This window comes from Oncorhynchus kisutch, unplaced genomic scaffold (genome assembly GCF_002021735.2).
Source record: "Oncorhynchus kisutch isolate 150728-3 unplaced genomic scaffold, Okis_V2 Okis06b-Okis10b_hom, whole genome shotgun sequence".
Lineage (NCBI taxonomy): Eukaryota > Metazoa > Chordata > Actinopteri > Salmoniformes > Salmonidae > Oncorhynchus > Oncorhynchus kisutch.
The window spans coordinates 20,880,720-20,907,958 of record NW_022261983.1 but is presented as its reverse complement, the minus strand read 5'-3'; the positions used below and the strand labels follow the sequence as shown (position 1 = coordinate 20,907,958).

Here is a 27,239-nt window from a genome sequence, read left to right as displayed (position 1 = left end):
CACACCACACACACACACCACACCACACACACACACACACACCACACACACCACCCACACACACACACAGTGAGACACTTGGAACGCATACATACACAGAGACATACATGTATGTGTGTGTTATAATGTGTGTGATGTTGTCTCCAGTGCGAGCCGTGTGACAGTTCTGCTGTTGTTGAGGTCATGTGACCTGCTGTGTGTCGGCACCGAGGGAGGGGGCATACACTTCCTGGATCTGCCACGCCTCTCGTTGAGGGATAACCAATCACTCCTGCTGGACCAGGTGATGCAGAGGTGAGTGACAGCTGCTTCAGCCAGTGGGAGGAGGTAGTGTGGGTCAGTTCTAGAATGGGTTGGGTTCTAGAATGGGTTGGGTTCTCCAGGTTCCATCCTGGTCAGCTGAGAGGAGAGCTGTCACAGGTGTGTATCTATGTTGTGTGTATATTTCCCACTGCTCCTGTTGTCATGGTCATTAGGGGGGAGGGCCTCCTGTTGTCATGGTCATTAGGGGGAAGGGCCTCCTGTTGTCATGGTTGTTAGGGGGAAGGGCCTCCTGTTGTCATGGTCGTTGGGGGAAGGGCCTCCTGTTGTCATGGTCGTTGGGGGAAGGGCCTCCTGTTGTCATGGTCGTTGGGGGAAGGGCCTCCTGTTGTCATGGTCATTAGGGGGAAGGGCCTCCTGTTGTCATGGTCGTTGGGGGAAGGGCCTCGTGTTGTCATGGTCGTTGGGGGAAGGGCCTCCTGTTGTCATGGTCGTTGGGGGAAGGGCCTCCTGTTGTCATGGTCGTTGGGGGAAGGGCCTCCTGTTGTCATGGTCGTTGGGGGAAGGGCCTCCTGTTGTCATGGTCGTTGGGGGAAGGGCCTCCTGTTGTCATGGTCGTTGGGGGAAGGGCCTCCTGTTGTCATGGTCGTTGGGGGAAGGGCCTCCTGTTGTCATGGTCGTTGGGGGAAGGGCCTCCTGTTGTCATGGTCGTTGGGGGAAGGGCCTCCTGTTGTCATGGTCGTTGGGGGAAGGGCCTCCTGTTGTCATGGTCATTAGGGGGAAGGGCCTCCTGTTGTCATGGTCGTTGGGGGAAGGGCCTCCTGTTGTCATGGTTGTTAGGGGGAAGAGGTTCAGAGGGTGAGGGATGGAGAGACACAATGAAATGCTTTGTGGGTAATGTTTGTGGTTTGGTTCTGGCGACCATCCTTTGTGCCAGACTGCTCAGTCACTGTGTAGAGGTCGGCACAATCCCACTCTGGGGGGGGTGAGATCTTATCAGTCTTGGTTCTGCATCATCTGAATCACTGTGATGGGTAACGGTGTTTTTCAGCGTACCTGAGGACTACAGGTGGCTGATGGGTAACGGTGTTTTTCAGCGTACCTGAGGACTACAGGTGGCTGATGGGTAACGGTGTTTTTCAGCGTACCTGAGGACTACCGGTGGCTGATGGGTAACGGTGTTTTTCAGCGTACCTGAGGACTACAGGTGGCTGATGGGTAACGGTGTTTTTCAGCGTACCTGAGGACTACAGGTGTGGGAAGTCTCTGGGACCGGTGGAGTCGTTACAGGAACACCCCAAGCAGCCAGGGAAGATTCTGATTGGCTACAGCAGAGGCCTGGTCGTCCTATGGGATCTCAGCACCTGCAACGCAGAACACATGTTCCTGGGAAAACAGGTAAATATAAACTGGCTCTGTCTGTCTTTCATGGCTCTTTGTCAGAAGTCCTTCTGCCTGTCGTCGTATTGCACCTCTCTACTCTCCTTCCATTGCTCAAGGAACTTCATTTGTCGCTTATTGTGCTACTAGGGGCCTATAATACGGCTAAACACAGTGTGTGTCTGTTACAATATGGTTAAATGCTGTGTGTGTGTGTGTCTCTGCAGCAGCTGGAGTCCCTGGTGTGGGAACGTTCCGGTAGCTCCTTCGTCAGTTCCCATAGCGACGGGGGGTACAGCGTGTGGGCTGTTGCCAGTGGTAACACGTACACACACCAGCCTGTGTCCTCGTCCATCCCCTATGGTGAGAGACAGACATACATACCCCCCCTTAACCCCTACACACACACACACTCCCTAATCCCTACACACACACACACACACATACTCCCTAATACCTACACACACACCCTAACCCCTACACACACACACACACCCTAACCCCTACACACACAGCACCCTAACCCCTACACACACACACACACACACACACACTGTGTCTCGTTGTGTCTCAGGGTCCGTTCCCTTGGGACCTCATTAACTCCTTGTCTGTCTCGTTGTGTCTCAGGGTCCGTTCCCTTGGGACCTCATTAACTCCTTGTCATCTGTCTCGTTGTGTCTCAGGGTCCGTTCCCTTGGGACCTCATTAACTCCTTGTCGTCTGTCTCGTTGTGTATCAGGGTCCGTTCCCTTGGGACCTCATTAACTCCTTGTCATCTCGTTGTGTCTCAGGGTCCGTTCCCTTGGGACCTCATTAACTCCTTGTTGTGTCTCAGGGTCCGTTCCCTTGGGACCTCATTAACTCCTTGTCGTCTGTCTCGTTGTGTCTCAGGGTCCTTTCCCTTGGGACCTCATTAACTCCTTGTCGTCTGTCTCGTTGTGTCTCAGGTCCGTTCCCTTGGGACCTCATTAACTCCTTGTCGTCTGTCTCGTTGTGTATCAGGGTCCGTTCCCTTGGGACCTCATTAACTCCTTGTCATCTCGTTGTGTCTCAGGGTCCGTTCCCTTGGGACCTCATTAACTCCTTGTTGTGTCTCAGGTCCGTTCCCTTGGGACCTCATTAACTCCTTGTCGTCTGTCTCGTTGTGTCTCAGGGTCCTTTCCCTTGGGACCTCATTAACTCCTTGTCGTCTGTCTCGTTGTGTCTCAGGTCCGTTCCCTTGGGACCTCATTAACTCCTTGTCGTCTGTCTCGTTGTGTCTCAGGTCCGTTCCCTTGGGACCTCATTAACTCCTTGTCGTCTGTCTCGTTGTGTCTCAGGGTCCGTTCCCTTGGGACCTCATTAACTCCTTGTCTGTCTCGTTGTGTCTCAGGGTCCGTTCCCTTGGGACCTCATTAACTCCTTGTCGTCTGTCTCGTTGTGTCTCAGGGTCCGTTCCCTTGGGACCTCATTAACTCCTTGTCGTCTGTCTCGTTGTGTCTCAGGGTCCGTTCCCTTGGGACCTCATTAACTCCTTGTCATCTCGTTGTGTCTCAGGGTCCGTTCCCTTGGGACCTCATTAACTCCTTGTTGTGTCTCAGGGTCCGTTCCCTTGGGACCTCATTAACTCCTTGTCGTCTGTCTCGTTGTGTCTCAGGTCCGTTCCCTTGGGACCTCATTAACTCCTTGTCATCTCGTTGTGTCTCAGGTCCATTCCCTTGGGACCTCATTAACTCCTTGTCATCTCGTTGTGTCTCAGGGTCCGTTCTCTTGGGACCTCATTAACTCCTTGTCATCTTGTTGTGTCTCAGGTCCGTTCCCTTGGGACCTCATTAACTCCTTGTCGTCTGTCTCGTTGTGTCTCAGGGTCCGTTCCCTTAGGACCTCATTAACTCCTTGTCATCTGTCTCGTTGTGTCTCAGGTCCGTTACCTTGGGACCTCATTAACTCCTTGTCTGTCTCGTTGTGTCTCAGGTCCGTTCCCTTGGGACCTCATTAACTCCTTGTCGTCTGTCTCGTTGTGTCTCAGGTCCGTTCCCTTGGGACCTCATTAACTCCTTGTCATCTCGTTGTGTCTCAGGTCCGTTCCCTTGGGACCTCATTAACTCCTTGTCATCTTGTTGTGTCTCAGGTCCGTTCCCTTGGGACCTCATTAACTCCTTGTCGTCTGTCTCGTTGTGTCTCAGGGTCCGTTCCCTTAGGACCTCATTAACTCCTTGTCATCTGTCTCGGTGTGTCTCAGGTCCGTTACCTTGGGACCTCATTAACTCCTTGTCTGTCTCGTTGTGTCTCAGGTCCGTTCCCTTGGGACCTCATTAACTCCTTGTCATCTCGTTGTGTCTCAGGTCCGTTCCCTTGGGACCTCATTAACTCCTTGTCATCTCGTTGTGTCTCAGGTCCTTTCCCTTGGGACCTCATTAACTACTTGTCGTCTGTCTCATTGTGTCTCGGGTCCGTTCCCTTGGGACCTCATTAACTTCTTGGCGCACCCATCCCGTTAGCGGGATCATCCACTGATTTACAGAGCGCCAAATTCAAATTAAATTACAAAAAATATTACATTTTCATGAAATCACAAGTGCAATATAGCAAAACACAGCTTGGTTTGTTGTTAATCCACGTGGCGTGTCAGATTTCAAAAAAGCTTTTCGGCGAAAGCATAACAAGCATTTATGTAAGGACATCTCTCTCAGCAGACAAAACATTACGAACAGCTTGCAGCAAAGTAGATTGGTCATGAAAGTCAGAAAAGCAATAAAATGAATCGCTTACCTTTGATGATCTTCGGATGTTTGCACTCACAAGACTCCCAGTTACACAATAAATGTTCCTTTTGTTCCATAAAGATTACTTTTATATCCAAAAACGTTTTTTATAATCAATCCTCAGGTGTTTTTACAATATATAATCGATAATATTTCAACCGGACAGTAGCTTCTTCAATAGGAGAGAGAAAATGTTTGCTCCACTCTGTTGCCGCATGCAAAACACTGCTGGCACCCAGCCATCCATTGACACGATCTGATCTTTCTTGCTCATTTTCAGAATAAAAGCCTGAAACTATGTCTAAAGACTGGTCACACCATGTGGAAGACATAGGAAAAGGAATCTGGTTGATATCCCTTTAAATGGAGGGAAGGCATGCAATGGAACAGGGAGCTTTCAAAATAGAAGCCACTTCCTGGTTGGATATTCCTCAGGTTTTCGCCTGCAATATCAGTTCTGTTATACTCACAGACAATATTTTGACAGTTTTGGAAACATTAGTGTTTTCTATCCTAATCTGACAATTATATGCATATTCTAGATTCTGGGCCTGAGAAATAGGCAGTTTCATTTGAGTATGTTTTTCATCCAAAAATCAAAATACTGCCCTCAACAAATTAACTCCTTGTCATCTGTCTCGTTGTGGTATCAGGTCCGTTACCTTGGGACCTCATTAAAACCTCTTGTAACTACCCGTCCCGGATCCGGGAGCGTTGTTATCAACTGACACTAATTAGCATAACGCAACGGACATAAATATTACTAGAAAATATTCCTATTCATGAAAATCACAAGTGAAATATATTGAAACACAGCTTAGCCTTTTTGTTAATCACCCTGTCATCTCAGATTTTCTAAATATGCTTTACAGCCAAAGCTAGACAAGCATTTGTAAGTTTATCGATAGCCTAGCATAGCATTATGCCTAGCTAGCAGCAGGCAACCTGGTAACAAATCAGAAAAGCAATCAAATTTAAATAGTTTACCTTTGATGAGCTTCGGATGTTTTCACTCACAAGACTCCCAGTTAGATAGCAAATGATCCTTTTTTCAAAAATATATAGTTCTTCACGTTTGGCTGAGAATTCGACCGGAAATTGCGGTCACGACAACGCCGAAAAATATTCCAAATTAGCTCCATTTTATAGACAGAAACATGGCAGACGTTGTTTATAACCAATCCTCAAGGTATTTTTCAAATATCTATTCGATAATATATCAACCGGGACAGATGGCTTCTTAGTAGGAAAGAGAAACAATGGCCGCATTTGTCCTTTACGCACAAAACACTGAGAGCCTCCAGCTGACCACTGACGCAATGTTGACGTTCAGGCTCATTTTTTGAAATAAAAGCCTGAAACAATGTATTGTGACACTAGACACATTAGGGAAGCCATAGAAAAAGGAATCTGGTTGATATCTCATTCACTGCTCAATAGGGACGCATCGGAACGAAGAACTTTCTAAATAAGAGTCTCTTCCTGATTGGATTTTTCTCAGGCTTTCGCCTGCAATATCAGTTCTGTTATACTCACAGACAATATCTTTACAGTTTTGGAAACGTTAGTGTTTTCTATCCCAAGCTGTCAATTACATGCATATTCTAGCATCTTGTCCTGACAAAATAGCCTGTTTACTTTGGGAATGTTATTTTTCCAAAAATGAAAATAGTGCCCCCTAGATTCAACAGGTTTTTAACTACTTGTCATCTGTCTCGTTGTGTCTTAGGTCCGTTCCCTTGTAAAGCCATCAACAAGATCTTATGGAGGACGATTCAGTCAGGGTGAGGAGTTAGGACCACTATCTATCTATCACTATCAGTATCTACTGTCACTAGGATCCATTCTGGTAACATTATCAGTATCCACTATCACTAGGATCCATTCTGGTAACACTATCAGTCTCTACTATCACTAGGATCCATTCTGGTAACACTATCAGTATCTACTGTCACTAGGATCCATTCTGGTAACACTATCAGTATCTACTATCGCTGGGATCCATTCTGGTAACACTATCAGTATCTACTATCACTATCAGTATCTACTGTCACTAGGATCCATTCTGGTAACACTATCAGTATCTACTATCACTAGGATCCATTCTGGTAACACTATCAGTATCTACTATCACTAGGATCCATTCTGGTAACACTATCAGTATCTACTGTCACTAGGATCCATTCTGGTAACACAATCAGTATCTACTGTCACTAGGGATCATTCTGGTAACACTATCAGTATCTACGGTCACTAGGGTCCATTCTGGTAACACTATCAGTATCTACTATCACTAGGATCCATTCTGGTAACACTATCAGTATCTACTGTCACTAGGATCCATTCTGGTAACACTATCAGTATCTACTGTCACTAGGATCCATTCTGGTAACACTATCAGTATCTACTATCACTAGGATCCATTCTGGTAACACTATCAGTATCTACTGTCACTAGGATCCATTCTGGTAACACTATCAGTATCTACTGTCACTAGGGTCCATTCTGGTAACACTATCAGTATCTACTGTCACTAGGATCCATTCTGGTAACACTATCAGTATCTACTGTCACTAGGATCCATTCTGGTAACACTATCAGTATCTACTGTCATCAGGATCCATTCTGGTAACACTATCAGTATCTACTATCACTATCAGTATCTACTATCACTAGGGTCCATTCTGGTAACACTATCAGTATCTACTGTCACTAGGATCCATTCTGGTAACACTATCAGTATCTACTGTCACTAGGGTCCATTCTGGTAACACTATCAGTATCTACTGTCACTAGGATCCATTCTGGTAACACTATCAGTATCTACTGTCACTAGGATCCATTCTGGTAACACTATCAGTATCTACTGTCACTAGGATCCATTCTGGTAACACTATCAGTATCTACTGTCACTAGGATCCATTCTGGTAACACAATCAGTATCTACTGTCACTAGGGATCATTCTGGTAACACTATCAGTATCTACGGTCACTAGGGTCCATTCTGGTAACACTATCAGTATCTACTATCACTAGGATCCATTCTGGTAACACTATCAGTATCTACTGTCACTAGGATCCATTCTGGTAACACTATCAGTATCTACTGTCACTAGGGTCCATTCTGGTAACACTATCAGTATCTACTGTCACTCGGATCCATTCTGGTAACACTATCAGTATCTACTGTCACTAGGATCCATTCTGGTAACACTATCAGTATCTACTGTCACTAGGATCCATTCTGGTAACACTATCAGTATCTACTGTCACTAGGATCCATTCTGGTAACACAATCAGTATCTACTGTCACTAGGGATCATTCTGGTAACACTATCAGTATCTACGGTCACTAGGGTCCATTCTGGTAACACTATCAGTATCTACTATCACTAGGATCCATTCTGGTAACACTATCAGTATCTACTGTCACTAGGATCCATTCTGGTAACACTATCAGTATCTACTGTCACTAGGATCCATTCTGGTAACACTATCAGTATCTACTATCACTAGGATCCATTCTGGTAACACAATCAGTATCTACTGTCACTGGGGTTGATCCATTCTGGTAACACTATCAGTATCTACTGTCACTAGGATCCATTGTGGTAACACTATCAGTATCTACTGTCACTAGGGTTCATTCTGGTAACACAATCAGTATCTACTGTCACTAGGGATCATTCTGGTAACACTATCAGTATCTACGGTCACTAGGGTCCATTCTGGTAACACTATCAGTATCTACTATCACTATCAGTATCTACTATCTCTAGGATCCATTATGGTAACACTATCAGTCTCTACTGTCACTAGGATCCATTCTGGTAACACTATCAGTATCTACTGTCACTAGGATCCATTCTGGTAACACTATCAGTATCTACTGTCACTGGGGTTGATCCATTCTTTTAACACTATCAGTATCTACTGTCACTAGGATCCATTCTGGTAACACTATCAGTATCTACTATCACTATCAGTATCTACTATCTCTAGGATCCATTATGGTAACACTATCAGTCTCTACTGTCACTAGGATCCATTCTGGTAACACTATCAGTATCTACTGTCACTAGGATCCATTCTGGTAACACAATCAGTATCTACGGTCACTAGGGTCCATTCTGGTAACACTATCAGTATCTACTATCACTAGGATCCATTCTGGTAACACTATCAGTATCTACTATCGCTGGGATCCATTCTGGTAACACTATCAGTATCTACTATCACTATCAGTATCTACTGTCACTAGGATCCATTCTGGTAACATTATCAGTATCCACTATCACTAGGATCCATTCTGGTAACACTATCAGTCTCTACTATCACTAGGATCCATTCTGGTAACACTATCAGTATCTACTATCACTAGGATCCATTCTGGTAACACTATCAGTATCTACTATCGCTGGGATCCATTCTGGTAACACTATCAGTATCTACTATCACTATCAGTATCTACTGTCACTAGGATCCATTCTGGTAACACTATCAGTATCTACTATCACTAGGATCCATTCTGGTAACACTATCAGTATCTACTATCACTAGGATCCATTCTGGTAACACTATCAGTATCTACTGTCACTAGGGTCCATTCTGGTAACACTATCAGTATCTACTGTCACTAGGATCCATTCTGGTAACACTATCAGTATCTACTGTCATCAGGATCCATTCTGGTAACACTATCAGTATCTACTATCACTAGGGTCCATTCTGGTAACACTATCAGTATCTACTGTCACTAGGATCCATTCTGGTAACACTATCAGTATCTACTGTCATCAGGATCCATTCTGGTAACACTATCAGTATCTACTATCACTAGGGTCCATTCTGGTAACACTATCAGTATCTACTGTCACTAGGATCCATTCTGGTAACACTATCAGTATCTACTGTCACTAGGGTCCATTCTGGTAACACTATCAGTATCTACTGTCACTAGGATCCATTCTGGTAACACTATCAGTATCTACTGTCACTAGGATCCATTCTGGTAACACTATCAGTATCTACTGTCACTAGGATCCATTCTGGTAACACTATCAGTATCTACTGTCACTAGGGTTCATTCTGGTAACACAATCAGTATCTACTGTCACTAGGGATCATTCTGGTAACACTATCAGTATCTACGGTCACTAGGGTCCATTCTGGTAACACTATCAGTATCTACTATCACTATCAGTATCTACTATCTCTAGGATCCATTATGGTAACACTATCAGTCTCTACTGTCACTAGGATCCATTCTGGTAACACTATCAGTATCTACTGTCACTAGGATCCATTCTGGTAACACTATCAGTATCTACTGTCACTAGGATCCATTCTGGTAACACAATCAGTATCTACTGTCACTAGGGATCATTCTGGTAACACTATCAGTATCTACGGTCACTAGGGTCCATTCTGGTAACACTATCAGTATCTACTATCACTATCAGTATCTACTATCTCTAGGATCCATTATGGTAACACTATCAGTCTCTACTGTCACTAGGATCCATTCTGGTAACACTATCAGTATCTACTGTCACTAGCATCCATTCTGGTAACACTATCAGTATCTACTATCACGATCAGTATCTACTGTCACTAGGATCCATTCTGGTAACACTATCAGTATCTACTGTCACTAGGATCCATTCTGGTAACACTATCAGTATCTACTGTCACTAGGATCCATTCTGGTAACACTATCAGTATCTACTGTCACTAGGATCCATTCTGGTAACACTATCAGTATCTACTGTCACTAGGATCCATTCTGGTAACACTATCAGTATCTACTGTCACTAGGGTTCATTCTGGTAACACTATCAGTATCTACTGTCACTAGGATCCATTCTGGTAACACTATCAGTATCTACTGTCACTAGGATCCATTCTGGTAACACTATCAGTATCTACTGTCACTAGGGTCCATTCTGGTAACACTATCAGTATCTACTGTCTCTCTATGTCTCTCACTGCCCCCCTCTCTCACTGCCCCTCTCCCTCTGTCTCTCACTGCCCCTCTCCCTCTGTCTCTCACTGCCCCCCTCTCTCACTGCCCCCCTCTCTCACTGCCCCTTCCTCTCACTGTCTCTCTGTGTCTGTCTCTCATGTAGGTGTCCAGTAGTCCTCTACAGTGGAGGAATGCCCAGGGCCAGTTATGGAGACCGTCACTGTGTGACCATCCAACAGGACAAACAACACGTCACTCTAGACTTCACATCCAGAGTTATAGACTTCTTCACTGTCCACACCACTGACCTGGAGCACGGTGAGAGAGACACGCACTTCTCTAGAGCGACTCACAGACACAATTAGGATTAAGTGCCTTGCTCTAGGGCACATCTACCGATTTAAATAATCATTATTATTCACCTAGTCTGCTCTGGGATTGGCCCTCCTCGTCGCTAGGCTACCTGACCCCCCCCCTGTGTTAATAATGTGTACTTCCTCTCCCAGACTATGATGATCCTAAAGCACTCGTGGTGTTACTGGAGGAGGAGCTGGTTGTAATAGACCTCCTGACCACCGGGTGGCCCTCTGTCCCTCCTCCCTACCTGACCCCCCTGTGTTAATAATGTGTACTTCCTCTCCCAGACTATGATGATCCTAAAGCCCTCGTGGTGTTACTGGAGGAGGAGCTGGTTGTAATAGACCTCCTGACCACCGGGTGGCCCTCTGTCCCTCCTCCCTACCTGACCCCCCTGTGTTAATAATGTGTACTTCCTCTCCCAGACTATGATGATCCTAAAGCCCTCGTGGTGTTACTGGAGGAGGAGCTGGTTGTAATAGACCTCCTGACCACCGGGTGGCCCTCTGTCCCTCCTCCCTACCTGGCTCCACTCCACTCCTCCGCCATCACCACATCCTGTCACCTGGACAACGTCCCCGCCAAGCTCTGGGACCGCCTGGCCGCCGCCGGGAACAGCCAGGGCGCTCAGCCTGGAGTGAGACACGCACACGGGGTGAGACACGCACACGGGGTGAGACACTGTACACACACACACTCAGATCGTCAGAGGGCCAGGTCATCAGAGAGACAGGTCGTCAGAGGGACAGGTCGTCAGAGGGGTCAGAGGGACAGGTCGTCAGAGAGGTCAGAGGGACAGGTCATCAGAGGGGTCAGAGGGACAGGTCGTCAGAGGGGTCAGAGGGACAGGTCGTCAGAGGGACAGGTCGTCAGAGGGACAGGTCGTCAGAGGGACAGGTCGTCAGAGGGACAGGTCGTCAGAGAGACAGGTCGTCAGAGGGGTCAGAGGGACAGGTCGTCAGAGGGGTCAAAGGGACAGGTCATCAGAGGGGTCAGAGGGACAGGCGTTCACAGCTGGATGAATTATTGACAAATTAGTCTCTCTGCTGCAATGTGTGTATCAGTCATCTAACCTTTGTGTGTGTGTGTAGAGTTGGCCGATATGTGGAGGGAAGAATCTAGCGCCCCCGCCCAGACAACAGGAGTTGCTGCTGACGGGGTAAACACACACACACACACACACACACACACACACACACATACACGGTCTTATGTAGTCTTCCTACTGTCTCCACTATGTTAGAGGTGTGTATCTACTGTCTCCACTATGTTAGATGAGGTGTGTATCTACTGTCTCCACTATGTTAGAGGTGTGTATCTACTGTCTCCACTATGTTAGAGGTGTGTATCTACTGTCTCCACTATGTTAGATGAGTTGTGTATCTACTGTCTCCACTATGTTAGATGAGGTGTGTATCTACTGTCTCCACTATGTTAGATGAGGTGTGTATCTACTGTCTCCACTATGTTAGAGGTGTGTATCTACTGTCTCCACTGTGTTAGAGGTGTGTATCTACTGTCTCCACTATGTTAGATGAGGTGTGTATCTACTGTCTCCACTATGTTAGATGAGGTGTGTATCTACTGTCTCCACTAATTGACATCATTCGAGTCAATTGGAGGTGTACCTGTGGATGTATTTCAAGGCCTACCTTTAAACTCAGTGCATCTCTGCTTGACATCATGGGAAAATCAAAAGAAATCAGCCAAGACCTCAGAAAGAAAATTTTAGACCTCCACAAGTCTGGTTCATCCTTGGGAGCAATTTCCAAATGCCTGAAGGTACCACGTTCATCTGTACAAACAATAGTACGCAAGTATAAACACCATGGGACCACGCAGCCGCCATACCGCTCAGGAAGGAGACGCGTTCTGTCTCCTAGAGATGAATGTACTTTGGTGCGAAAAGTGCCAATCAATCCCAGAACAACAGCAAAGGATCTTGTGAAGATGCTGGAGGAAACTGGTACAAAAGTATCTATTTTCACAGTAAAACAAGTCCTATATCGACATAACCTGAAAGGCCGCTCAGCAAGGAAGAATTGTGAAAAACTGAGTTTAAATGTATTTGGCTAAGGTGTATGTAAACTTCAGACTTCAACTGTATCTCCTGTCTCCACTATGTTAAAAGGTGTGTGTGTGTGTGTGTGTGTGTGTGTGTGTGTGTGTGTGTGTGTGTGTGTGCAGGCATGAGGACGGTACAGTGCGGTTCTGGAATGTGTCTGCTGTTGCCATGACTCCTCTCTACAAGCTCAGCACGGCTAACGTCTTCCATACCGACTGTGACCCTAACGACGACCCCCTGGACCCTACCAACGACCCCGAAGCACTGCAAGAGGAGGAGTGGCCTCCCTTCAGGAAGGTCAGAATGCACACACAGACAGACACATACAGACACACACACACACACAGACAGACACATGAAGACACACAGACACACACACACACACAGACAGACACATGAAGACACACACACACAGACAGACACATGAAGACACACAGACACACACACACACACAGAGACACATGAAGACACACACACACAGACACATGCACACACACAGACAGACACATGAAGACACACAGACACACACACACAGACACACACACACAGACACATGCACAGACACAGACACACACATACAGACACATGCAGACACATGCACACAGACACACACACACACACACAGACACAGACAGACAGACAGACAGACACACACACAGACACACACACACAGACACACACATGCAGACACATGCACAACAGACACACACACACATGCACACACACATGGACACACACCGACACACGCAGAGCATGGGGTATTGTGTCATCATGGGGTATTGTGTCATCATGGGGCATTGTGTCATTAAGGGGTATTGTGTCATTAAGGGGTATTGTGTCATTAAGGGGTATTGTGTCATTAAGGGGTATTGTGTCATTACGGGGTATTGTGTCATTACGGGGTATTGTGTCATTACGGGGTATTGTGTCATTACGGGGTATTGTGTCATTACGGGGTATTGTGTCATCATGGGGTATTGTGTCATCATGGGGTATTGTGTCATCATGGGGTATTGAGTCATTATGGGGGTATCATTATGGGGTATTGTGTCATTATGGGGTATTGTGTCATTATGGGGTATTGTGTCATCATGGGGTATTGTGTCATTATGGGGTATTGTGTCATTATGGGGTATTGTGTCATTATGGGGTATTGTGTCATTATGGGGTATTGTGTCATTATGGGGTATTGTGTCATTATGGGGTATTGTGTCATCATGGGGTATTGTGTCATCATGGGGTATTGTGTCATCATGGGGTATTGTGTCATCATGGGGTATTGTGTCGTCATGGTTTATTGTCATTGGGTATTGTGTCGTCATGGGTTTTGAGTCATTATGGGGTATTGAGTCATTATGGGGGTATCATTATGTGGTATTGAGTCATTATGGGCTATCATTATGGGGTATTGTGTCATTATGGGGTATTGTGTCATTATGGGGTATTGTGTCATTATGGGGTATTGTGTCGTTATGGGGTATTGTGTCGTTATGGGATGTCGTCATGGGGTATTGTGTCATCATGGGGTATTGTGTCGTCATGAGGTATTGAGTCGTTATGGGGTATTGTGTCGTCATGAGGTATTGAGTCGTTATGGGGTATTGTGTCGTCATGGGGTATTGAGTCGTTATGGGGTATTGAGTCGTTATGGGGTATTGTGTCGCCATGGGATATTGAGTCGCCATGGCGTATTGTGTCTTTGGGGTATTGAGTCGTCATGGGGTGTCATTATGGGGTATAGTGTCGTCATGGGGTGTCATTATGGGGTATAGTGTCGTCATGGGGTGTCATTATGGGGTATAGTATCGTCATTATGGGGTATTTGACTTCTTACTCTTTGACATGTTTTGGTGTTGACCGTGGTTCTCCATGCTTACTGTCTCATTATGGGGTATTGTGTCGTTATGGGGTGTTGTCATGGGGTGTTGTCATGGGGTGTCGTCATGGGGTATTGTGTCGTCATGGGGTATTGTGTCGTCATCCTTATAGTGATGATGATGATGTGTTCTCCATGCTTACTGTCTGACATCCTTATAGTGATGATGATGTGTTCTCCATGCTTACTGTCTGACATCCTTATAGTGATGATGATGTGTTCTCCATGCTTACTGTCTGACATCCTTATAGTGATGATGATGTGTTCTCCATGCTTACTGTCTGACATCCTTATAGTGATGATGATGTGTTCTCCATGCTTACTGTCTGACATCCTTATAGTGATGATGATGTGTTCTCCATGCTTACTGTCTGACATCCTTATAGTGATGATGATGTGTTCTCCATGCTTACTGTCTGACATCCTTATAGTGATGATGATGTGTTCTCCATGCTTACTGTCTGACATCCTTATAGTGATGATGATGTGTTCTCCATGCTTACTGTCTGACATCCTTATAGTGATGATGATGTGTTCTCCATGCTTACTGTCTGACATCCTTATAGTGATGATGATGTGTTCTCCATGCTTACTGTCTGACATCCTTATAGTGATGATGATGTGTTCTCCATGCTTACTGTCTGACATCCTTATAGTGATGATGATGTGTTCTCCATGCTTACTGTCTGACATCCTTATAGTGATGATGATGTGTTCTCCATGCTTACTGTCTGACATCCTTATAGTGATGATGATGTGTTCTCCATGCTTACTGTCTGACATCCTTATAGTGATGATGATGTGTTCTCCATGCTTACTGTCTGACATCCTTATAGTGATGATGTGTTCTCCATGCTTACTGTCTGACATCCTTATAGTGATGATGATGTGTTCTCCATGCTTACTGTCTGACATCCTTATAGTGATGATGATGTGTTCTCCATGCTTACTGTCTGACATCCTTATAGTGATGATGATGTGTTCTCCATGCTTACTGTCTGACATCCTTATAGTGATGATGATGTGTTCTCCATGCTTACTGTCTGACATCCTTATAGTGATGATGATGTGTTCTCCATGCTTACTGTCTGACATCCTTATAGTGATGATGATGTGTTCTCCATGCTTACTGTCTGACATCCTTATAGTGATGATGATGTGTTCTCCATGCTTACTGTCTGACATCCTTATAGTGATGATGATGTGTTCTCCATGCTTACTGTCTGACATCCTTATAGTGATGATGATGTGTTCTCCATGCTTACTGTCTGACATCCTTATAGTGATGATGATGTGTTCTCCATGCTTACTGTCTGACATCCTTATAGTGATGATGATGTGTTCTCCATGCTTACTGTCTGACATCCTTATAGTGATGATGATGTGTTCTCCATGCTTACTGTCTGACATCCTTATAGTGATGATGATGTGTTCTCCATGCTTACTGTCTGACATCCTTATAGTGATGATGATGTGTTCTCCATGCTTACTGTCTGACATCCTTATAGTGATGATGATGTGTTCTCCATGCTTACTGTCTGACATCCTTATAGTGATGATGATGTGTTCTCCATGCTTACTATCTGACATCCTTATAGTGATGATGATGTGTTCTCCATGCTTACTGTCTGACATCCTTATAGTGATGATGATGTGTTCTCCATGCTTACTGTCTGACATCCTTATAGTGATGATGATGTGTTCTCCATGCTTACTGTCTGACATCCTTATAGTGATGATGATGTGTTCTCCATGCTTACTGTCTGACATCCTTATAGTGATGATGATGTGTTCTCCATGCTTACTGTCTGACATCCTTATAGTGATGATGATGTGTTCTCCATGCTTACTGTCTGACATCCTTATAGTGATGATGATGTGTTCTCCATGCTTACTGTCTGACATCCTTATAGTGATGATGATGTGTTCTCCATGCTTACTGTCTGACATCCTTATAGTGATGATGATGTGTTCTCCATGCTTACTGTCTGACATCCTTATAGTGATGATGATGTGTTCTCCATGCTTACTGTCTGACATCCTTATAGTGATGATGATGTGTTCTCCATGCTTACTGTCTGACATCCTTATAGTGATGATGATGTGTTCTCCATGCTTACTGTCTGACATCCTTATAGTGATGATGATGTGTTCTCCATGCTTACTGTCTGACATCCTTATAGTGATGATGATGTGTTCTCCATGCTTACTGTCTGACATCCTTATAGTGATGATGATGTGTTCTCCATGCTTACTGTCTGACATCCTTATAGTGATGATGATGTGTTCTCCATGCTTACTGTCTGACATCCTTATAGTGATGATGATGTGTTCTCCATGCTTACTGTCTGACATCCTTATAGTGATGATGATGTGTTCTCCATGCTTACTGTCTGACATCCTTATAGTGATGATGATGTGTTCTCCATGCTTACTGTCTGACATCCTTATAGTGATGATGATGTGTTCTCCATGCTTACTGTCTGACATCCTTATAGTGATGATGATGTGTTCTCCATGCTTACTGTCTGACATCCTTATAGTGATGATGATGTGTTCTCCATGCTTACTGTCTGACATCCTTATAGTGATGATGATGTGTTCTCCATGCTTACTGTCTGACATCCTTATAGTGATGATGATGTGTTCTCCATGCTTACTGTCTGACATCCTTATAGTGATGATGATGATGATGATGATGTGTTCTAGGTGGGCTGTTTTGATCAGTATAGTGATGATGATGATGATGATGATGATGATGATGATGATGTGTTCTAGGTGGGCTGTTTCGATCCTTATAGTGATGATCCTCGCCTGGGGATCCAGAAGATCAGTCTGTGTAAATACAGCTGTAGACTGGTGGTGGCCGGGACCGCTGGACAGGTACCACACACACACACACACACACACACACACACACACACACACACACACACACACACACACACACACACACACACACAATTAATAATTAGACACTCCCTCTTCTTCTTGAGAGCCAATAAAATCTAAGTTCTCTGTCTCTGTGTGTGTCTCTCTCTCTCTCTGTCTGTGTGTGTCTCTCTCTCTCTGTCTGTGTGTCTCTGTGTGTGTGTGTCTCTCTCTTTGTGTGTCTCTCTCCCTCTCTGTCTGTGTCTCCAGGTGATCGTGCTGGGTCTGAGTGATGAATGGTCGGACCACACGGTCGATGTCTCCACGGTCGACCTGCTTCAGGACCGAGAGGGGTTCACCTGGAAGGGCCATGATAGGCTGGAGCCCCGAGCCAGCCCCGCCCCCTTCCCTCCAGGCTTCCAACCATTGGTCCTGGTGCAGGCCCTGCCACCAGCCTCTGTTACCTCCGTGATGCTGCATGCGGAGTGGAACCTCGTAGCGTTCGGGACGAGTCACGGCTTCGGACTGTTTGACTACCACAGACGCACTGCTGTTCTGGCCAGGTACACACACCACACAGACACAAACACACACACACACACACACACACGACTCTACTGGCCTGGTAGAGACACACACACACACACACCACACACACACACACGACTCTACTGGCCAGGTAGACACACACGCTGTTCTGTCTCTGTTGTCTCCAGATGTCCCCTCTGGTGTGTTAATCTGTTCTGTCTCTGTTGTCTCCAGATGTCCCCTCTGTTGTCTCCAGATGTCCCCTCTGGTGTGTTAATCTGTTCTGTCTCTCTGTTGTCTCCAGATGTCCCCTCTGTTGTCTCCAGGTGTCCCCTCTGTTGTCTCCAGATGTCTGTTGTCTCCTGATGTCCCCTCTGGTGTGTTGTTAATCTGTTCTGTCTCTGTTGTCTCCAGATGTCCCCTCCTGGTGTGTTGTTAATCTGTTCTGTCTCTGTTGTCTCCAGATGTCCCCTCTGTTGTCTCCAGATGTCCCCTCTGTTGTCTCCAGACAACTTGTGAGAGACAGAGAGAGAGAGAGTCACACAACTGCTTTTTGTTCTATGCTGCTCTGTCTGTATGCTACGTCTTGCTTGTCCTATGTTGCTCTGTCTGTATGCTATGTCTTGCTTGTCATATGTTGCTCTGTCTGTATGCTACGTCTTGCTTGTCCTATGTTGCTCTGTCTGTATGCTATGTCTTGCTTGTCCTATGTTGCTATGTCTTGCTTGTTCTATGTTGCTATTGTCTATATTGTAATTGTTTTTAATAACCTGCCCAGGGACTGCGGTTGAAAATTAGCCGCCTGGCTAAAACCGGCACTTTTACTGAAACGTTGATTAATGTGCACTGTCACTGTAAAAATAAAATAAACTCAAACTCAAACTCTGTTGTCTCCAGATGTCCCCTCTGTTGTCCCCTCTGGTGTGTTAATCTGTTCTGTCTCTGTTGTCTCCAGATGTCCCTTCTGTTGTCTCCAGATGTCTCCTCTGGTGTGTTAATCTGTTCTGTCTCTCTGTTGTCTCCAGGTGTCCCCTCTGTTGTCTCCAGATGTCCCCTCTGGTGTGTTGTTCATCTGTTCTGTCTCCAGATGTCCCCTCTGGTGTGTTAATCTGTTCTGTCTCTGTTGTCTCCAGATGTCCCTCTGTTGTCTCCAGATGTCCCCTCTGTTGTCCCCTCTGGTGTGTTAATCTGTTCTGTCTCTGCTGTCTCCAGATGTCCCCTCTGTTGTCTCCTGATGTCCCCTCTGGTGTGTTAATCTGTTCTGTCTCTCTGTTGTCTCCAGGTGTCCCCTCTGTTGTCTCCAGATGTCCCCTCTGGTGTGTTGTTCATCTGTTCTGTCTCCAGATGTCCCCTCTGGTGTGTTCATCTGTTCTGTCTCTCTGTTGTCTCCAGATGTCCCCTCTGTTGTCTCCAGGTGTCCCCTCTGGTGTGTTAATCTGTTCTGTCTCTCTGTTGTCTCCAGATGTCCCCTCTGTTGTCTCCAGATTTCCCCTCTGGTGTTGTTAATCTGTTCTGTCTCTGTTGTCTCCAGATGTCCCCTCTGGTGTGTTAATCTGTTCTGTCTCTGTTGTCTCCAGATGTCCCCTCTGGTGTGTTAATCTGTTCTGTCTCTGTTGTTTCCAGATGTCCCCTCTGTTGTCTCCAGATGTCCCCTCTGGTGTGTTAATCTGTTCTGTCTCTCTGTTGTCTCCAGGTGTCCCCTCTGTTGTCTCCAGATGTCCCCTCTGGTGTGTTGTTCATCTGTTCTGTCTCTCTGTTGTCTCCAGATGTCCCCTCTGTTGTCTCCAGATGTCCCCTCTGTTGTCTCCAGGTGTCCCCTCTGGTGTGTTAATCTGTTCTGTCTCTGTTGTCTCCAGGTGTCCCCTCTGGTGTGTTAATCTGTTCTGTCTCTCTGTTGTCTCCAGATGTCCCCTCTGTTGTCTCCAGATTTCCCCTCTGGTGTTGTTAATCTGTTCTGTCTCTGTTGTCTCCAGATTTCCCCTCTGGTGTTGTTAATCTGTTCTGTCTCTGTTGTCTCCAGATGTCCCCTCTGGTGTTGTTAATCTGTTCTGTCTCTGTTGTCTCCAGATGTCCCCTCTGGTGTTGTTAATCTGTTCTGTCTCTGTTGTCTCCAGATGTCCCCTCTGTTGTCTCCAGATGTCCTCTCTGGTGTTGTTAAGCTGTTCTGTCTCTCTGTTGTCTCCAGATGTCCCCTCCTGGTGTGTTGTTAAGCTGTTCTGTCTCTCTGTTGTCTCCAGATGTCCCCTCTGGTGTTGTTAAGCTGTTCTGTCTCTCTGTTGTCTCCAGGTGTACCCTGCACCCTAACGACTCCCTAGCGATGGAGGGTCCTCTCAGCAGAGTGAAGAGTCTGAAGAAGTCTCTCAGACAGAGCTTCAGACGCATCAGGAAGAGTAGAGTGTCTGGGAAGAAACGCCCCATCCCCACCCCTACCAGCAAGGTAACACACACAGTGAGACAGCTTGATGTACAGGACACCCCCTGGACAGGACACTAGTCTGTCTCCTGTTTCCTTAGTGAGACAGCTTGATGTACAGGACACCCCCTGGACAGGACACTAGTCTGTCTCCTGTAGTGAGACAGCTTGATGTACCAGGACACCCCCTGGACAGGACACTAGTCTATCTCCTGTTTCTGTATGGAGACAGCTTGATGTACCAGGACACCCCCTGGACAGGACACTAGTCTATCTCCCGTTTCCTTAGTGAGACAGCTTGATGTACCAGGACACCCCCTGGACAGGACACTAGTCTATCTCCCGTTTCCTTAGTGAGACCATGTTAGTGTTTTCATGTTGTCTGGAGCATTAGTAACCGTAGCTGTGTCACCGCCAACAATTTTACATTTTAGGTTGTTTGTTTTTTGTTGCCAATGTTTACTGTCATAACAACCGGGGCCGTTTACTGTCATAACAACCGGGGCCGTTTACTGTCATAACAACCGGGGCCGTTTGTTAATTCCATAAATTATTGTTACGCTCCGGCACTCTCAAACCAGAGGGTGTGAATTTCCCAACGCACCCTGGATGTCTAGAATGAGCATCAAACCAGAGGGCTCCGGTGTGAATTTCCCAACGCACCCTGGATGTCTAGAATGAGCATCAAACCAGAGGGCTCCGGTGTGAATTTCCCAACGCACCCTGGATGTCTAGAATGAGCATCAAACCAGAGGGTGTGAATTTCCCACCCTGGATGTCTAGAATGAGCATCAAACCAGAGGGCTCTGGTGTGAATTTCCAAACGCACCCTGGATGTCTAGAATGAGCATCAAACCAGAGGGTGTGAATTTCCCACCCTGGATGTCTAGAATGAGCATCAAACCAGAGGGTGTGAATTTCCCACCCTGGATGTCTAGAATGAGCATCAAACCAGAGGGTGTGAATTTCCCACCCTGGATGTCTAGAATGAGCATCAAACCAGAGGGTGTGAATTTCCCACCCTGGATGTCTAGAATGAGCATCAAACCAGAGGGTGTGAATTTCCCACCCTGGATGTCTAGAATGAGCATCAAACCAGAGGGTGTGAATTTCCCACCCTGGATGTCTAGAATGAGCATCAAACCAGAGGGTGTGAATTTCCCACCCTGGATGTCTAGAATGAGCATCAAACCAGAGGGTGTGAATTTCCCACCCTGGATGTCTAGAATGAGCATCAAACCAGAGGGTGTGAATTTCCCACCCTGGATGTCTAGAATGAGCATCAAACCAGAGGGTGTGAATTTCCCACCCTGGATGTCTAGAATGAGCATCAAACCAGAGGGTGTGAATTTCCCACCCTGGGTGTCTAGAATGAGCATCAAACCAGAGGGTGTGAATTTCCCACCCTGGATGTCTAGAATGAGCATCAAACCAGAGGGTGTGAATTTCCCAGCCTGGATGTCTAGAATGAGCATCAAACCAGAGGGTGTGAATTTCCCACCCTGGATGTCTAGAATGAGCATCAAACCAGAGGGTGTGAATTTCCCACCCTGGATGTCTAGAATGAGCATCAAACCAGAGGGTGTGAATTTCCCAGCCTGGATGTCTAGAATGAGCATCAAACCAGAGGGTGTGAATTTCCCACCCTGGATGTCTAGAATGAGCATCAAACCAGAGGGTGTGAATTTCCCACCCTGGATGTCTAGAATGAGCATCAAACCAGAGGGTGTGAATTTCCCACCCTGGATGTCTAGAATGAGCATCAAACCAGAGGGTGTGAATTTCCCACCCTGGATGTCTAGAATGAGCATCAAACCAGAGGGTGTGAATTTCCCACCCTGGATGTCTAGAATGAGCATCAAACCAGAGGGTGTGAATTTCCCAGCCTGGATGTCTAGAATGAGCATCAAACCAGAGGGTGTGAATTTCCCACCCTGGATGTCTAGAATGAGCATCAAACCAGAGGGTGTGAATTTCCCACCCTGGATGTCTAGAATGAGCATCAAACCAGAGGGTGTGAATTTCCCACCCTGGATGTCTAGAATGAGCATCAAACCAGAGGGTGTGAATTTCCCACCCTGGATGTCTAGAATGAGCATCAAACCAGAGGGTGTGAATTTCCCAACGCACCCTAGATGTCTAGAATGAGCATCAAACCAGAGGGTGTGAATTTCCCACCCTGGATGTCTAGAATGAGCATCAAACCAGAGGGTGTGAATTTCCCACCCTGGATGTCTAGAATGAGCATCAAACCAGAGGGTGTGAATTTCCCAACGCACCCTGGATGTCTAGAATGAGCATCAAACCAGAGGGTGTGAATTTCCCACCCTGGATGTCTAGAATGAGCATCAAACCAGAGGGTGTGAATTTCCCAGCCTGGATGTCTAGAATGAGCATCAAACCAGAGGGTGTGAATTTCCCACCCTGGGTGTCTAGAATGAGCATCAAACCAGAGGGTGTGAATTTCCCACCCTGGATGTCTAGAATGAGCATCAAACCAGAGGGTGTGAAATTTCCCAGCCTGGATGTCTAGAATGAGCATCAAACCAGAGGGTGTGAATTTCCCACCCTGGATGTCTAGAATGAGCATCAAACCAGAGGGTGTGAATTTCCCACCCTGGATGTCTAGAATGAGCATCAAACCAGAGGGTGTGAATTTCCCAGCCTGGATGTCTAGAATGAGCATCAAACCAGAGGGTGTGAATTTCCCACTCTGGATGTCTAGAATGAGCATCAAACCAGAGGGTGTGAATTTCCCAACGCACCCTGGATGTCTAGAATGAGCATCAAACCAGAGGGTGTGAATTTCCCAACGCACCCTGGATGTCTAGAATGAGCATCAAACCAGAGGGTGTGAATTTCCCACCCTGGATGTCTAGAATGAGCATCAAACCAGAGGGTGTGAATTTCCCACCCTGGATGTCTAGAATGAGCATCAAACCAGAGGGTGTGAATTTCCCAGCCTGGATGTCTAGAATGAGCATCAAACCAGAGGGTGTGAATTTCCCACCCTGGATGTCTAGAATGAGCATCAAACCAGAGGGTGTGAATTTCCCAGCCTGGATGTCTAGAATGAGCATCAAACCAGAGGGTGTGAATTTCCCACCCTGGATGTCTAGAATGAGCATCAAACCAGAGGGTGTGAATTTCCCACCCTGGATGTCTAGAATGAGCATCAAACCAGAGGGTGTGAATTTCCCACCCTGGATGTCTAGAATGAGCATCAAACCAGAGGGTGTGAATTTCCCACCCTGGATGTCTAGAATGAGCATCAAACCAGAGGGTGTGAATTTCCCACCCTGGATGTCTAGAATGAGCATCAAACCAGAGGGTGTGAATTTCCCACCCTGGATGTCTAGAATGAGCATCAAACCAGAGGGTGTGAATTTCCCACCCTGGATGTCTAGAATGAGCATCATGATGAATCTACGTGACACCGTTCTATGGCAGCCATGTTAGCCCCACATTATATGGGGAATATTTAAATAATGATGTCATTGAATGTCTAGAATTACATCAGTACTCAAAACATATAAAATAGATTTGGTTCTCACAATATAATATGTTGGTTGGTTCTCACAGAGCTTCCAATGAGTGTGACATCACTTCCTGTGTGTGTGTGTGTAGATCCAGGAGGCCAACGCAGCGCTAGCTGACCAGGAGGAAGTAGCTCCGGTGCAGAGGAGGATCGAGCCGAGATCAGCTGACGACTCTCTATCAGGAGTGGTGCGATGCCTCTGTTTCGCTGATACGTACCTCAGAGACGGTATGATATGATTCTGTCTGATACGTACCTTAGAGACGGTATGATTCTGTCTGATACGTACCTCCGAGACGGTATGATATGATTCTGTCTGATACGTACCTTAGAGACGGTATGATATGATTCTGTCTGATACGTACCTTAGAGACGGTATGATTCTGTCTGATACGTACCTCCGAGACGGTATGATATGATTCTGTCTGATACGTACCTTAGAGACGGTATGATTCTGTCTGATACGTACCTCAGAGACGGTATGATATGATTCTGTCTGATACGTACCTTAGAGACGGTATGATATGATTCTGTCTGATACGTACCTTAGAGACGGTATGATATGATTCTGTCTGATACGTACCTTAGAGACGGTATGATTCTGTCTGATACGTACCTCAGAGACTGTATGATATGATTCTGTCTGATACGTACCTCAGAGACGGTATGATATGATTCTGTCTGATATGTACCTCAGAGACGGTATGATATGATTCTGTCTGATATGTACCTCAGAGACGGTATGATATGATTCTGTCTGATACGTACCTCAGAGACGGTATGATATGATTCTGTCTGATATGTACCTCAGAGACTGTATGATATGATTCTGTCTGATCCGTACCTCAGAGACGGTATGATTCTGTCTGATACGTACCTCCGAGACGGTATGGTATGATTCTGTCTGATACGTACCTTAGAGATGATATGATTCTGTCTGATACGTACCTTAGAGACGGTATGATATGATTCTGTCTGATACGTACCTCAGAGACGGTATGATTCTGTCTGATACGTACCCCAGAGACGGTATGATTCTGTCTGATACGTACCTCAGAGACGGTATGATTCTGTCTGATACGTACCTTAGAGATGATATGATTCTGTCTGATACGTACCTTAGAGACGGTATGATATGATTCTGTCTGATACGTACCTTAGAGACGGTATGATATAATACTGTGTGATACAGTTGCCAGAAGTTTACATACACTTGGGCTGGATTCATTAAAACTAGTTTTTCAAACACTCCACAAATTTCTTGCTAACAAACTATAGTTTTGGCAAGTCGGTTAGAACATCTACTTTGTGCATGACAAGTCATTTCTCCAACAACTGTTTACAGACAGATTATTTCACTTATAATTCACTGTATTACAATTCCAGTGGGTCAGAAGTTTACATACACTAAGTTGACTGTGCCTTTAAACAGCTTGGAAAATTCCAGAAAATGATGTAATGGCTTTATAAGCTTCTGATAGGCTAACTGACATAATTTGAGTCAATTGGAGGTGTACCTGTGGATGTATTTCAAGGCCGACCTTCAAACTCAGTGCCTCTTTGCTTGACGTCATGGGAAAATCAAAAGAAATCAGCCAAGACCTCCACAAGTCTGGTTCATCCTTGGGAGCAATTTCAAAATGCCTGAAGGTGCCACGTTCATCTGTACAAACAATAGTACGCAAGTATAAACACCATGGGACCACGCAGCCGTCATACCGCTCAGGAAGGAGACGGGTTCTTTCTCCTGCAGATGAACGTACTTTGGTGTGAAAAGTGCAACTCAATCCCAGAACAACAGCAAAGGACCTTGTGAAGATGCTGGTTGAAACGGGTACAAAAGTATCTATATCCACAGTAAAACAAGTCCTATATCGACAAACTGAAAGGTCGCTTAGCAACGAAGAGACCACTGCTCCAAAACCACCATTAAAAAAAGCCAGACTACGATTTGCAACTGCACATGGGGACAAAGCTCATACATTTTGGAGAAATGTCCTCTGATCTGATGAAACAGACCAGAGGACCATAATGACCATCATTATGTTTGGAGGAAAAAGGAGGAGGCTTGCAACCCGAAGAACACCATCCCAACCGTGAAGCACGGGGGTGGCAGCATCATGTTGTGGGGGTGCTTTGCTGCAGGAGGGACTGGTGCACTTCACAAAATAGATGACATCATGAGGCAGGAAAATTATGTGGATATATTGAAGCAACATCTCAAGACATCAGGCAGGAAGTTAAAGCTTGGTCACAAATGAGTCTTCCAAATGGACAATAACCCCCAAGCATACTTCCAAAGTTGTGGCAAAATGGCTTAAGGACAACAAAGTCAAGGTATTGGAGTGGCCATCACAAAACCCTGAACTCAATCCTACAGAACATTTGTGGGCAGAACTGAAAAAGCGTGTGTGAGCAAGGAGGCCTACAAACCTGACTCGGTTACACCAGCTCTGTCAGGAGGAATGGGCCAACATTCACCCAACTTATTGTGGGAAGCTTGTGGAAGGCTACCTGAAACGTTTGACCCGAGTTAAACAATTTAAAGGCAATGCTACCAAATACTAATTGAGTTTATGTAAACTTCTGTCCCACTGGGAATGTGAAGAAAGAATTAAAAGCTGAAATAAATCTCTCTCTACTATTATTCTGACATTTCACATTCTTAAAATAAAGTGGTGATCCTAACTGACCAAAGACAGGGAATTTTTACTAGGATTAAATGTCAGGAATTGTGAAAAACTGAGTTTAAATGTATTTGGCTGAGGTGTATGTAAACTTCCGACTTCAACTGTATATCTTTGTTTATTAATGTGTGTATCTATGTTAACATGTATATCTCTGTTTAATTTGTATATCTCCGTTTAATGTGTGTGTATCTATGTTAATGTGTATCTATGGTAACATGTATATCTCTGTTTAATGTGTGTATATCTATGGTAACATGTATATCTCTGTTTAATGTGTGTATATCTATGGTAACATGTATATCTCTGTTTAATGTGTGTATATCTATGGTAACATATCTCTGTTTAATGTGTGTATATCTATGTCAACATGTATATCTCTGTGTGTGTATCTATATTAACGTGTATATCTCTGTCTCCCCCAGGTACACACCACGGCCCGACGCTGTGGGCGGGGACAAACTCAGGGAGTGTGTATGCTTACGCGTTGGAGGTCCCGGGTGTGGGGTCGGGCCGTGGACGGCCGGGGGGTGAGGGGAGCGGGTGTGTGGAGG

The 27,239-nt window shown here is 45.6% G+C and overlaps 1 protein-coding gene across 1 annotated transcript in view; it reads left to right on the top strand.

The window, feature by feature from the left end:
• Positions 1-27,239, top strand: part of LOC109887163 (lethal(2) giant larvae protein homolog 1-like) — an 83,041-nt gene that overhangs the window by 34,595 nt on the left and 21,207 nt on the right. Inside the window, 13 exon segments of the mRNA XM_031814238.1 lie at positions 148-294; positions 1,497-1,659; positions 1,869-2,004; positions 6,115-6,169; positions 10,514-10,668; positions 11,133-11,380; positions 11,799-11,866; positions 12,895-13,069; positions 17,427-17,531; positions 17,790-18,082; positions 20,334-20,484; positions 24,088-24,226; positions 27,111-27,239. The exon segment at positions 27,111-27,239 is cut by the window's right edge and continues 176 nt beyond it. Coding sequence (XP_031670098.1) covers positions 148-294; positions 1,497-1,659; positions 1,869-2,004; positions 6,115-6,169; positions 10,514-10,668; positions 11,133-11,380; positions 11,799-11,866; positions 12,895-13,069; positions 17,427-17,531; positions 17,790-18,082; positions 20,334-20,484; positions 24,088-24,226; positions 27,111-27,239 — 1,964 coding nt within the window.